The sequence below is a fragment of the Capsicum annuum genome, chromosome 5, assembly GCF_002878395.1.
Source record: "Capsicum annuum cultivar UCD-10X-F1 chromosome 5, UCD10Xv1.1, whole genome shotgun sequence".
Lineage (NCBI taxonomy): Eukaryota > Viridiplantae > Streptophyta > Magnoliopsida > Solanales > Solanaceae > Capsicum > Capsicum annuum.
The window spans coordinates 13,113,518-13,128,400 of NC_061115.1; the positions used below are offsets into that span (position 1 = coordinate 13,113,518).

The 14,883-nt window shown below is 34.5% G+C and overlaps 2 protein-coding genes across 2 annotated transcripts; one reads left to right on the forward strand and one right to left on the reverse strand.

Annotated features, from left to right (window-relative positions):
• The first annotated feature begins 8,075 nt into the window (after positions 1 to 8,075).
• On the forward strand, positions 8,076 to 9,451 carry LOC107870345. The gene has a single exon (XM_016716838.2). It carries the CDS (start codon positions 8,249 to 8,251, stop codon positions 9,353 to 9,355), a length of 1,107 nt encoding a protein of 368 aa, XP_016572324.1. The 5' UTR covers positions 8,076 to 8,248; the 3' UTR covers positions 9,356 to 9,451.
• Positions 9,452 to 10,604: 1,153 nt separating this feature from the next.
• On the reverse strand, positions 10,605 to 14,053 carry LOC107870344 (60S ribosomal protein L7a-1). Its single transcript, XM_016716837.2, has 6 exons — positions 13,900 to 14,053; positions 12,391 to 12,634; positions 11,398 to 11,567; positions 11,185 to 11,313; positions 11,015 to 11,107; positions 10,605 to 10,935 (listed from the first exon to the last, which is right to left on the reverse strand). Exons 1-6 carry the CDS (start codon positions 13,900 to 13,902, stop codon positions 10,804 to 10,806), a joined length of 771 nt encoding a protein of 256 aa, XP_016572323.1. The 5' UTR covers positions 13,903 to 14,053; the 3' UTR covers positions 10,605 to 10,803.
• Between the last annotated feature and the right edge of the window lie 830 nt (positions 14,054 to 14,883).

A 14,883-nucleotide genomic window follows, 5' to 3' on the forward strand; every position in this document is an offset into this window, starting at 1 on the left:
TACCGTATTGCTGTGGGTATCGCGATGACCCACTCATCGCATCACGGTGACGCCCAAATAGCCAATCGTCCATATCCAGTAGCTCACCGCGATTGCACCGTGTCGCTGTGAGGCCCAAAACAACATTTGTCATAAACCAGTGAGTCGCCGCGATTCCACCGCATCTTGGTGGGTTATCACAGTGAAGCCTTAATCGGCGTTTCAGTTACGGGATTTAAACCCCCAAGGGTATTTTTGTCTTTTACCAAGTCTCCAAATCGTGAAAACAGAAGATTAATCATATTGGTGAGCAAAATATACTCACTTTTCATTAAATCCCTCTTCAAGAAAACCCCAGAGCTTCAAATTTCAAACTTTAAGAAATCCAAATTCCATTATTTTTTTCTAAGATATTTCAAAATTCAAGGTTCCCAGTTCAAGAATTCCAAGAATCAATCTTCAAGAGCACCACTAGGGACTCAAGTCAAGTGTTTTCATCCAATTTTATCAATTTAGGTATGAGGGGTTATGAATAAGGAAAATTTTTTCACCCTTGTGCCCAAAACTTGCTTTTAACTATGTTTTTACATGAATACACATAAATTTCAAATTAGGGTTCATACCCAAATGTTGTTATTTGAAGATTATGACATAACGAGTGTTATAGATGATGAATTGCATGTCTATTTTGCATATTTATGCTTGTGAAGTGATTTTTTGTATATTAAAGGTTGAATTTCACAATTTTAACTAGAATTGTGCAAGGACTTCATGAATTTGACTATTGAGCATATTTTGTGATAATTTGATATGAATTTGAAGCATGGGTTATTAAGTGCTAGTTTAAATATTGATATTTCAATGAGATCGTGCTTTTAAGCATCCTATGATTTGTAAGCATTCAGTTTTGAACAAGAATTGATCTTTTGATCCTCAGCTAAGACATGGAATCCACACAGTTAGTTTTATTATAGTTTAAATAGATAAATGCATAACTGGTTTTCATTTTTAAACCCTTATGCTAGTTTTAAAGTGGATTTCCTACAAAATAAGCATACAGATTAAAGGGAGTAGTATTTAGCACCGAGCAAGAAGTGTGGGTTTAGCGCATCCTACTTCTACAGAACTACGAGCCAACGTAGGTACAGTTTAAAATTATTTCCATTTCTATATGGATGATAGTTACATATTGTGATCACTTAGCTCGGGTTATGCTCCTTGGCAAGAGTATGACACCTTTCCTTAACGTGAGGTTTTTCCCTTAGGGGAACTAGACGTTGGACTCCATGTCAGCTCACATGGTTTATGTCAGTTAGAAGAACCTCCCTACAGAAAAGAGTAATCATAACAGAAAAAAAAAACAGAAAAGCTTTAGAAACAAGTGTGAAAGCTCATGGTTTTATTCAGATATTGCTTTACATCAGATATTAGTCATGATACTTCAGCTTTCAATTTTCAGATATAGAAGTGAGTCATTTCCACACTTAGTTTCCATGGTTTAAAGATAGAATACAAGTACAGCTTTTAGAACTAAATGTGATGGCTCATAAGATTTATACAGTATGCTTTAGTATTCATGATTTATGATTTTCAGCTTTCAGTTATTCAAGCTAATGTGTGTCATTATACCTATCATACATTCTTTCATGGATTTTATGAATTTGAGATATTTGCTTTACTTATGCATTCACCCCCACATGCTCAGTACATTCCAGAAGCACTGACCCACATATATGTCTACAAGTTACATTGTTTAATATTGTAGGTTCAAGTGCTCAGCTTCAGCAGTGTGAGTGATTTCGAGCATCTCCATCTACATCCGACTGTTGGTGAGTCCTCATAGTTGGACCCGGTTATTCAGTTTTTCAGTCTGCCTTAGTAGTTTAATTTTAGTATTTTTCAGTCAGTTTGAGTCAGTTGGGGGTCTGTCCCAGCGGCTCTCTAGTTTTTAGTAGTAGAGGCTTATCGGACTACTAGACATAACTCAAATTTTCAACATTTGTTGATTAGACTTTCTAGTTCATGAGTTCTCAGATATTATGTTCAGCTAATTTCAGTATGTTTAAGACAGAATTCAGTTTTTAGTATTGATTATGTGCTTAAGTACCAAAAATGTGAGATTCAAACTTAGTAGAAGGCTTACAGGGTTAGCTTGAGACTACTTGTAATCTCGAGCACCGTGTAACGTCTCGCGACCTGTTTTGGGGGCGTTACACACATCATATTTCAAAGTCAATTATGCAAGTGGGTTAAGGGAACACAATTTCACAAACCAAGTTTCAAACCAAAATCATCAAATTGGGGGAATGCCTCGAACCCCATTCCAATTTCCATACTCATGCACCTAATTAGTTCAAAAATTATCAATTCAAAGCATGAATAATTCATAAAAATCATGGAAAAATAATTTAAGAGTTAACCATTCCAAAATGATAAACCCATATTAAAATCAACATAAGTAACCATGTAATACATGCTTTTATACAAAACAAGTTTAAGGAAAAGATACAGGCCTTAGACACGTAAGAATTCGAAAGTAGTTTAGAGCTTGGAACCCGGAAGATGAGTGCACAGTGAAATTCTTAAACTTTTCTTGGGTTTTGAGTTTGAGAGTGAAATAGGGGTTTTAATCTTTTAAAACTAAAGAAATTAAACTTATTTTATGCGTAAGGGTCTACATAGGTGAAAAGGCCCAAAAACCCCTTACCCCAAGTGAATAAAACAAAAACTGCACGATTTTTACACCATGGCATGGCACGCTGTGAATAAAACAAAAATTGCACGATTTTTACACCTTGGCATGGCACGCTGCTTATCGCGGAGACTATCCTCCGTGCCACGCTGCTATCACGGAGATTATCCTTCGTAACACGACGATATCGTGGAGGCACACTGCCTCTGTGCCACGCCAATATCACGGAGGGTAACCTCCATGACACGGCGAAAGCGCGGAGGCTTACTGCCTAGAAATTCCAAAATAGCCCCGAACCTCATCCGAAAATTCTGAAACTCTTTCGAGACACCCTATTATCATCCGTAATCACATTTCTAGTCAAAAACTGATGTTTCGGACTAGAAACAAGAGTAAAATGCTCGAAATTTTTGAGGATGTTGCATTTGTGAACCTTATAGGGAAAGGGAATCAATTCGTCACTGAGGATGGAAATATACTCTATGACCTAGCTTAGTAATACAAACGATATCTTTATGCACTTCACTATTAACCGACGATCATAGAAACATGGGATAATCGAGTAGGCTTAGAGTTGTTGAAAAAATGCTCAATATAGCTACAATTAACCTGCAACTAGTAACTCAGGAAAGCAAATTAAACAAATGATTGAATACCGCAACTGAATTGTCAAGACACCACAACCCTAGGTCTTTTCTCAAATTTGTATTACAACACAACCAATCTACGACTTGCTTACAATTTTTTTTTATTTACATCATACCACACAAGTCACTCTATTGTTATTGGTCACCAACTGAATAGCTCAAATAAGAATTCAAAGTGGAACTTCAATTCGTCAAATCCATGTGGGTACGATATCTGAACTTACATCCTTTATTACTTGTACGACCATGTACACTTGCGTGTGCAAAAGGACGCAACAGTTGTCAACTCCTAAATGAAGTTTGAAATAATTCAACAAAGAGTTATAGTAATCTTGGAATCTGATTTATTAAACTTGTTTACTTTTGCTGTTTTTTTCTGATGCAAAGAAGGACTACTTCAATCAACTACCAGATGAACCTTTGGCTTTCATTCTGGAACGTCTGCCAGTATATGATGCTGTTAGGATGAGCATTTTATCTAGAAGGTGGAAGGATCTCTTTGTTATGATAACGTTAAAATTCAGATGCCAAAACATATCCAAAATTGGCTCTGATCATAATCACAGTTATTGCTCTCACTATCAACACAGATTCTTGAAAGGACTAGATCATTTATTACGACTTTATTCAGGTCGTAGAGTGGCTAACATTGAGATGAACTTTTGCTATGGGAGACACTTTTCTACTGCATTTGAACAATTGATGTGTTCCATTTCAAGAGTACACATTGAAACATTATGTCTTAACTTTCATCTGCGCAGTTTTTCTGTGATGTTTGAATTTTCTTTTGAGCTTCTTGCTGAAGCATCCTCATTGAAACATTTGTTTTTGGTCAATTGCATTGTGCAACCAAGTTTCAGAGTCAACTTACTCCGGACCCTTACCTTGGAGCATGTTTACTTTAAAAGGGTACGGTTCGAGGGTATGTTATCCTCTTGTTTGAGCCTTGAGCAGTTAATACTTAAATTTTGGCTACTTCCTTCTAAGATATGTCCTGAATCGGGGGTCTATCGGAAGCAACCTCTCTACTTCATATGAGGTAGTCGTATGGACTGCGTACACTTTACCCTCTCCAGACCAGCAGACCGCACTTTGTGGGAACACAGTGGGTATGTTGTTGTTGTGTTCCTTCTAAGATATGTGTCTCTGTTACAATAACATCTCTGATCTTTTTCACTTGTACTAGAGTAGACGAAATTGATCTTCACGCTAGAAATCTTTGTACATTTGAGTGTTCCTCTTCCAGAAAAGTAAGACTTTGTTTCACTTCTGTTCCAGCGATGGAACATGTAATGATTGATCTTCGTAAATCCGAGTTAAGTTCATACATAGTTGGTGATTTTGTGAGAAATTTTAAGTTCATACATAGTTGGTGATTTTGTGAGAAATTTACCTGCTCAGGTTAAATCTTTAAGACTCAAAATTGGTCCTTCTGAGGTATGTGAAACATCTGTTTTTCAAATTTTTTCTATGTCTGAAGACGTTAATAACTTGAATTCTTTTTAGAGAAGTTACTTTCAAAGAGCGACAGCGATTTTCAGAAACCTTAAGGCAGCTGTTATTGTTTCCTTTCTCTGAATGTTTTGTACTGCTTTCCTTATAAATTGACATGTATTCTTTACTGCTGCACTTGAGCTGAGGGTCTTTTGAAAACACTCTCTACCTCCGCAGGGTAGAGGTAAGGTTGCGTTCACACTTGTGGATTACACTGAAATGTTGTTGTAGACAGTATGAATAATCGATAATGTGACTATAGAAGGATTAGTAATACATTATGTTTCAAAAAGTAATGAATGAATAGTTGTTGTAGACAGTATGAGTTAACGATAATGTGACTATAGAAGGATTAGTAATACATTATGTTTCAAAAAGTAATGAATGAATAGTAACAACAAATGGCGATGTCGATAGTTGATGTCACGAATTTTCTGGTTCACCATATTTAGATGTGGTGTGGGTCATGAGAATTATTACTTGATATCGTGTGTGTTTATCTATGATAGAGGTTTCATAGTCTCAAGTAAAACAACAATATATTCAGGTACGCGGAAGTGGAGTTGGAGAGGGTGGTGCATGTGTACTAGCCTTATTCCTACCGAGTAAAGATAGAGAGGTTGTTTCGAATAGATCCTCAGCTCAAGTAAAGCATATAACTTATCGAACTCGATCTAAAAACAACTACATCGACAAGCTATCTCTGGGAATGCAGTGGTGATTTTCCAATAAGTTCTCCACAGATACTAAATTAATTCTTTGTAGTCATCAGTGGTAGATGTTAGTAGGGTTTTTGCCTGATTTTCTTATCAAAATTAAGTTTTTTCTTTTTCTTGGAAGGAAAATAATTATTTTTATTTTTCCTAAAAGAAAAATATAATTCTTTTCCATATTTGACTAACCTTTTTCTTAGAGAAAAAAATTTTGAAATTCTATAAATAGAAACATAGAAACCCTCTCTTCTAAAAGTCTTGTTTAGGTCAATAATATTAGTTTTTTTAATATGTAGGTCAATTGGGCCAAGCCATATTCAATAATATGTTTTAGTATATTTTTATGTCATCTGAATTATCACCATGATGATTTGCAACTAATAGCTTTCGCATGACTCCCTTTCGATTTCGAACCCAATAAGTGGTATTAGAGCCTACGGTTCAAAGATCCAGTGGTTTGATAAAACGGGGTTGAAAACAAGTCTAAGACGGTTCTAATCAATTTGCAATCATTTGGATGATAATGAAGATTTTTGTCTAATTACATGTGGAGATAATTATTAATCATATTTCAATAATCATGTTGTCACATATTTGAAATAAAGCTCACTTTTAATCCTGTAAAAGGACTCCAATATTTTTAACCCGAAAAGGACCAATATATTTCAACCCAAAAGGCTCAATTTTTAAAGTATGTCAAACAACAGTGATATATGAAGAATATATGAAAAACGAAGACTATGCACAAGAAGAAGGAGGATCAAGAATATTTTACAGAATATCAAACAAAAAAGAGGAGATTTGTTAGGGTTTTTACCCTAATTTTCTTACCAAAATTAGGTTTTTACTTTTTCTTGGAAGGAAAATAATTACTTTTATTTTTTAAAAAAAGGAAAATATAATTTTTTTTTATATTTGACTAACCTCTTTCTTAGAAGAAAAGTTTTGAAACTTTATAAATAGAAACCCTCTTTTATCATACAATAATACAATAGCATCCACAATGTAATTAAAACTCTTGTTTAGGGGGAGATTTCTCTCACAATTTTCATGTTTTTCAATAATATTAATTTTTTTTAATATGTAGGCCAATTGGGCCAAACCATATTCAATAATATATTTTTAGTATATTTTTATGTCATCTAAATTATGACCATGATGGTTTGCAACTAATAGCTTCCGCATGACGCCCTCTCGATTTCGAACCCAATAGTAGATAGATTGATTTGGTTAATTGAAGAGTTTATAAAGAATTAGGATAAAAGGTTGTCAATATTGGTGTACAGACCAAATAATCAAGTCAAACCAAATCGACGAATCAAATCAAATCAAGAAAAAAATTAACTTATGATTTGATTTGGTTGGTTTGACGTTTGAAAAAAAAATACGACCATTCTTGATTTAATTTTGGTGTTAAAAAAAAAGTCAAATCAACATAATATATATATAATTTTAATTTTTTATACATAAAATATTAATTATAATCTACTTTTTAAATACTTTTTCAATTAGTTTTATTAATTTTCAATATTTAGGAAGTATATATATATATATCACTTTTTAAAATAAATAGCTCAAGTCTGAAAACTTTTTAAAAAGTGGTCAGTCGAATATACTATTTCTGTTTTATAGTTATTTCTTAATTTGGGTCATTTTGACCTACGTAGTCCATATACAGTTCATATACAATATTGATACAATCTATATACAATACTGTTACAGTATTCAACTTAGACAATTCGGCCCTTTTAAAAATATTTCAATTTTTTTCTATAAATATTTAATTGATCAAATATTCTTTTTTTTAGTTGTTTAGAAATAATAATTAAATTATATAAAAACGATATAATTGTTAAATAGAATATGTATTTATATAATATATGTATAAAATTTGTATAGTTCTATTAAAATGTATATATAAAAAATATGTAGAAAGTATATGAAAATTATATAATGGTTGTATAAAATGTATAAAAAAAATATACAGTTATTTTATAAATTGTATGTCAAAAATGTATAATTTTCGTATAAAATATTTATATGTATAAAATTTGTATAGAAACAATATAGAAGGTGTGTAGAAACGGTATAGAACAAGTAAGTAAATTGAAATGTCTAGAAAGTGAAATTTAAACTTCATGGTCATTTTCATGAAAATAGTTTAATTTGAAGTATCGTTTCTGTCCTTTCCCCGTATATATATTCAGATTTGGGTCTTTAAGTTGTAATATTGCTCATTAATTGTTAATTAAATGATCCAAAATTCAATATAAACTTAAAACTTAAACTTTTCGCTCTTCATCTTAATTTTTCATATTAGCATATGAGTGAAAATATATTTAATCTAGTCTTTAATCATAATATAATTGTAAAAGCTAAAAATTATTTAAAAAGATAAAAAAATGAAAATATCAAAAAAATTAAAAGAACCTACTAAAATCTAAATTGAAAAAACTAATTTTATGCTGATTTGATTTATAATTGTAATAAATTAAAATAATTTATTTAATTCTTTTAAAATAAAAAATTTAAACTAGTCCGACCTATGTACCTCCTAGTTACCAGATAGTCAGTGTTTTCTATTTTTTCTTGTGCCTAAGATTCATCGACTTGCTGGCCAAGTTAATTTAAATTTAAAAAAATAACAATTCTTTCGTTAAAGATTTACTATAGATTATTTTCCAGGTAGAAAAACATACTGGAAATACAATAAAAGCTTTAAAATGAAATCAGCTTTCACCTTTACTCTCTTGAATGCCCTTTTAATCATCGCCTCCGCCGCTAAAATCGGCCACGTAATCACTTTCCGATCACCGACTCTCTACCCTGAATCCTTCACTTATAATCCAAATTCCGACCACTTCATCGTCGGCGGTACACGTCACCAGAAAATCCTCTCCATCTCCGCCACCGGCGAAGCCCAAACCCTACTATCCGATTCCGATCTACCGGCAAACTCCTCCTTCCTCGGCGTCGCCGTCGATCGCCGACGCAATATCCTACTCGCTTGCATTCACAACCACCACCAATTCAACGCACTCGCCGCCTACGACCTCCAATCCGGCCGCCGGATTTTTCTCACTCCGCTTATTTTGCCAAACGGAGAAAATCAAAATCTGATCGCTCAAGTAACGGAGAAAATCAAAATCCGCCCCGCTGCTGCTAACGACGTCGCAGTTGATTACTCCGGTAATGCTTACGTAACGAACTCCGATGGTGACTTCATCTGGAAAGTTGACGTCAACGGCGACGCCTCGATTTTCTCGAAATCGGAGGTGTACAAATCTCATACGGTGGACGTTACTGTAGACTATCACAAATGTGGATTAAACGGCATCGTTTATATACCGTTAGGATATTTACTCGTTGTCCAATCAAATACAGGCAAAATGTATAAAGTCAACGTTGATAACGGAGAAACAAAGACCGTTAATTTAAACAAGGATTTAACGGCGGCTGATGGAATCGCCGTTAGAAGTGACGGTGTAGTCTTAGTAGTGAGTCAATACAAAGTTTATTATATAAAGAGCGAGAATAATTGGGAAGACGGAGTGGTGTTTGACGAAATTGCCCTTGATGTAGAAGGGTTTGCGACCGCGGTTACAATAGGGGATAAGAAGAGGGTGTATGTGTTATATGGACATATAATGGAGGGTATAATGGGAAATGCAAATAGACAAGAATTTAGTATAGTAGAAATTGAGGAAGAAGAAGATAAAGAAAGTAATGCTTGGTTGTTTGTATTAGTTGGATTTGGATTAGCTTATTTCTTGTTTTGGAGATTCCAAATGCGTAGACTTGTCCAAAATATGGACAAGAGAGTAGCTTAGGATTTGATTATTTTCTTGTTTTCTTGCTTTCTTGTTTCATGTACTACTTGTTTTGGTGATCTTTACTTTGAAATAAATTACAAGTATTTGTTTTTCTTTTGTTGGGTTAGTAGAGATCATATTTCACATGAGATGAGTTGGGACATTTCATGGAAATTTTATTTCATCGAATAAAATACCTTCTCCATGTAAGGTGAAATAAATTGACACACGATTGAGCCAGATAAATTGTTATAAAACAGTCAGCCCAATACTTCATTCAGCAACCCAAACAGTATGTAGCATTGAAAGTGTTCAAAAGAGGAATCATTTCAATCCTTTTTTCTGCATTTGGGTGTGACCTCAATCTCATCTGGTCGGAGCTAGAGCTCAATATCAGTATGTAGCATTGAAAGTGTTCAAAAGAGGAATTATTTCAATCCTTTTTTCTGCATTTGGGTGTGACCTCAATCTCATCTGGTCGGAGCTGGAGCTCAATATTTTATGTCAAACTTTCTGGTTCAGAATATTTAGATGTGTGGATCATGAGAATTATCACTTGTTACTGTTTAGGTTAATCTATTAGTTGGAGGTAGATGTTTCATAGCTTCAAGAACAACAAAATATCCCAATGTACTTCCATGAGGGGGTCTGGAGAGGGTACGTAGCCTTACCCTTACCTTGTAAAGATAGAGAGGTTGTTTCCGATAAACTATGTTCTGTCTATTTCTCCACTCCATAGTCTTTTACTCCTATTTCTCTCTTACTAGATGGATTGGTTTAACAATATCAGTCGACGTTGTATTCACTTAACAATCTGTTGATCTCATGATTCCTGTTGTGATCTCAGTTAATAAAGACTAGTCTTGTTACATCTCCTACATGTCACACTGAGCTAAAACAAGTGACTTTTGGTGGATTTCATGTAACAGATGCAGAGATTGAATTTACTTTATACTTTTTTAGAAGCGCAATGGTACTGGAGCCATTCTACTTCATATCTCGTGACTTGAGCCGGGGGTCTTTCGGAAACAGCCTTTCTACTTCATCAGAGGTAGAGGTATGAACTGCGTACATCTTACCCCCCCAGACCCCACTAAGTGGGAATACACTGGGTTTGTTGTTGTTGTAATGGTACTGGAGCCAATGCTTTTCAGCTTACACGTTAGATGTTATTCTGGTTTTGACAAATGGCAGAACATGTTTGTTTGTTTCGCTCGATGAAAGAAGACAGAACTCGATCCAACGACAACTACAAGGACAAGCTATCTCTAGGAATGCTGTGGTGATTTCCCACCAAAACCAATGTTCCAAAATGTCTTTGCAAAAATGCAGTAATTTGCAATAGAAGGGATGAATATGAAAAGGCTTAAAAAGGTCTCCAAAATTTGATCAAAGCAAGTAAACTAAACAAAATTTTTGCCTCGTAACTCTCTAGCTCAAATGCAAGCATGTATGACCCGAAGCTCTTAGTTCAATCTCTGTGCAGCTTCCTTGGCGAGGACCCTCTCTTTGGCCTTCGTTCTGGCTTGTGATTTAGCGCCCATGATACCACCTCCCCATTTCTTCCTGTTCTCCTCGTATTTATCGTTGAAGTTAGCCTAAGAAGAAACCGGATTAGATTAAAAAGAAATATGGGATACAGAAAACAGAAAGTAATCAGTGGTTAGGTTTATTTACTTTAATTGCCTCCAATACTCTGCTGAACTCCATTTTATCTTCGTTCTTCACGGTAGTCAAGCATAGAGCTGAAGCAGTTTTCTTATGGACAATCTGGACATAACGCGATATCATGAGTAGCTTATCCACGGAGAAAATAATTTTATGAAAAACAACATGATGTTGCTTACCGATCCTAAACGTGCTTTCCCTTTCACAATACAATAGGGAATCTCCATCTTTCTGCAGAGGGCAGGAAGCCAGACAACCAACTCAATTGGATCGACATCATGAGCAATCACAACTAACTGTGCTTTGTTCTGCAATGACATTAACAATATAAAGTAAATGGGAGTGAAATATACTGGAGACGGGATTAAAGGTTTTGTGCGACTAAATCAAACCTGCTCAATAAGGTAGGTAATGTGCTTAAGACCGTACTTCACAACAATAGGTTTTTTTGTCTCGGGAGTTTTTCCTTCCGCCTCAGTTTGAGCTCTTTTTACGAGACGCTCCTTCTTTGTGGCTTTGTCCTCAGGCCTGTACTTGAGCAGCATTTTGAACAGGTTTGTAGCTGCGTAGTGTTTTGTAAAGTTCAGGTTAGCCTTAATAAAATTCATGCCAAAGAAGCTGTAAAATAGAAACAGTCAAGAGTACCAAATCATGCATTTAACTTGCATAAGAGATTAATACAAAGACAAAATATATAGAAATATATTGCTTACACATGGTAACTTGCTCAGTCATTGTATTAAAGAACCAGGAACAATGGCTTGAAAGTGACTGAAATCATCTCAAGAATCCGACAGATCGATTCATCTACTCGGTTACAGAGTCCAAAAACTTTGAAAAACACCAAAAACTCACTCCAAATTACTCTCAAAAATTCAAAACCAAATCCAATTTTCAAATATCCCTTGCACTATGAAACCAAAAAACTTCTTTTCTCAAATACTCACAATTTTCATGGCCAAACACCCCACCCCTACCCCACCCTAAAGTGTTTTTGCCTCTAAAATTTGAACCTAAAACCTCGTGATTCTCGACATAATTCATCAACCACTAGGCGGCACCCAACAATGCAGCACAGTTCAAAGCAAATATGCAAAAGGAAAAGCACTATCAAATCATAAATACTGGAGTTCAAACAGCACTTCAACAAGCAGCATTTGAACAGGCCCGGTGTTTTTTCCTCCAGAATATGATCCTAAAACCTCATGACTCTCAACCAAATTCATTAACCACAAGGCAACAGCCAAAAGTCAGGCACAGTTCATACCAATTTCACAAAAGCAAAAGCATGACGAAATAAAAAATACTGTTCAATTGAGTGCATTTTACACAGCAGTTCAAACAGCATTTTCAGCAAGCAGCAAACACAAAAACAAAATGCATACCAATATTCTTATCGAGTGTCTTCGAGAACTGATTGAGAGCAGGAGGAACTTTCAATCGCTGCTTGAGTATCCTCTTCTTCCTCTGGATTTGAACACCTTGCGGCCAACGCACAAACCTTGACAGATCCTTCTTCGGCCGCAATGCGCCACCGATTCCAAACTGCTTCGAACGCTTCTCGAACAACGGATTGACCACCTTCAATTTCTCGGTCTTCTTTATAGCTACTACGCCTTTCTTTGGAGCCTACAATTACAAATAATTCTCAAAAACAAAAATCAACTATGCGAAGAAGACGATAATGTAATCATCACATACTTCTCTCCATCTCACTTTACATGGCACATTTCAAATTTCAAGAGTCGAAACAGTTTAATTTTGAGCATGAATTTGAACATAAAACTTCTCATAAAAGTATTATAAGTCACAATAATTAACAATTCAAAAGAATTTTAAAATTCTCAAAAATAAAAATCAACTACTCAAAGAGGACGAGACCGTAAACATCGCATACTTCTCTTTGTCCCAATTTACGTGGCACATTTCAAATTTCGAGACTCAAAGAGTTAATTTTGAGCATGAATTCGGACGTGAAACTAAGTCATGATTATTGACAATTCACAATTCAAGAGTTCAATTTGCTCAAAAATAAAAACCAACAACGAAACGAACACACCTCTATCCCAATTTATGTGGCACAATTACAATAGTTTAATTTTGAGCATGAATTCAAACATAAAACTTCTACGTAAAAAGTATTATAAGTCACAATAATTGACAATAGACAATTCACAATTCAAGAGTTTAATATTCACAAAAATAAAAATCAACTACTCGATGAACATGCCCTCTGTCTTAATTTATATGGCACGGTTAGAATTTCTAGAGTCAAAACAGTTTAATTTTAAGCATGAATTTGGACATAAAACTTTTACGTAAATGGTATTATAGATCACAATAATTGACAATAGACAATTACAATTCAAGAGTTCAATATTCAAAAATATAAAAATCAACTACTCGAAGAACACTCCTCTGTCTCAATTTATGTACTGTTAGAATTTCTAAAGTTTAATAGTTTAATTTTGAGCATGAAACTTTTAACATATTTACAAACTCCGTACAAAGTATTTTAAGTAATAATAATTGACAACTCACAATACATATCTAAAAACAAATTACAGTCAAAGAAAGACTTGATTGAATCTCGAAATACGAAAAAAGGAAAAATTACAATCTATAATCATCATATACTTCAGTCTGTCTCACTGTCTCACTTTATGTGGCAGAGTTCGAATTTCGAGAGTACAACAGTTTAATTTTAACGATAAATCCAGGCATAAATTTACTATAATTTTTGGAAATAATATTCACCCGTAAAAAGTATTATAAGTCATAATAATTTACGACTCAAATTACTTAAAATTACGATAAAAAAAGACTTGTTTGAATCTCGAAATGCAAAAAGTATCGAATAAATTGGAACGGAGAGAGTAGTCTTTATTACTTACCATTGTGTTGTCGGAGATGATGATCGGAGGCCGGAGCAAAATCTACAGAGGGAATAAAAATGAGGTTTAGGGTTAGGGTTTTCTATGATGTGGGAGTATAACAATTGGGCCACATGGATATACTAATGTTTGGGCCCAAATCTTTCATACTAATATTTTTCGATTTTAAATCAGTCGAGATACATAATATATTCAACAAAGATATATTTTTTTCTTGTAACAATATATAATTAGCTTTCAATACACTACTTTTCAATTTTGGATCTGGCAAAATACATTATTTTTAGCTCTATGATACATCTCAGAAAGATATATAATTGATTGAGACTTTTGTAATTACTTTGTAAGATTGGATATTTGTGTAAATATGATAAGTTGATATATATATTTTGGTTATTTTTCTCAAATTTTAAGGGGAGCGAGTAACTGATAAAGTTGTCATGTGACCTGGAGATCACGGGTTCAAGCCTTTGAAACAGCCTCTGACAGAAATGTAAGGTAAGCTTGCGTACAATACACCCTTGTGGTGGGGCCCTTCCCCGAATCTTGTGCATAGCGGGAGTTTTAGTGTGTCGGACTACCCTTATTGGCAATTTCGGTCCAAATAGATCGAATCTGAAGGAGGGACATTTTTAACTTTCATGTCTGGTAGACAGTGGCGGAGCCACATTGAATTTAGGGGGTCATCCGAACCCCCTTTGTCAGAAAATTATACTATTTTTACATGGTCAAATTTTTTTTTATGTATATATAGTAGATGTAGAACCCCGTCGACTGGTCCGTATATTTACTTCTGAACCCCCTCAATGAAAATTTTGGCTCCGCCATTACTGGTATATGCATTGTCTCAATTTAGTTTTAGATTTTCAATTTCTCCAATCACTTGGATCAAGCAAAAGCATTCGAAAAGTCATCTCCTAAATAATAATAGTTCATTGGAAAACTATGTCACATTTCCCATTTAGCCACTTGACAGTAAGCAGA

Coding starts and splice junctions, on each gene's coding strand:
- LOC107870345 (XM_016716838.2), top strand. CDS start 8,249: ATGAAATCAGCTTTCACCTTTACTCTCTTGAATGCCCTTTTAATCATC.
- LOC107870344 (XM_016716837.2), bottom strand. Junction 11,314..11,397: donor TTACCTACCTTATTGAGCAG/GTTTGATTTAGT, acceptor ATGTCATTGCAG/AACAAAGCACAGTTAGTTGT. Junction 10,936..11,014: donor GAGTATTGGAGGCAATTAAA/GTAAATAAACCT, acceptor GTTTCTTCTTAG/GCTAACTTCAACGATAAATA.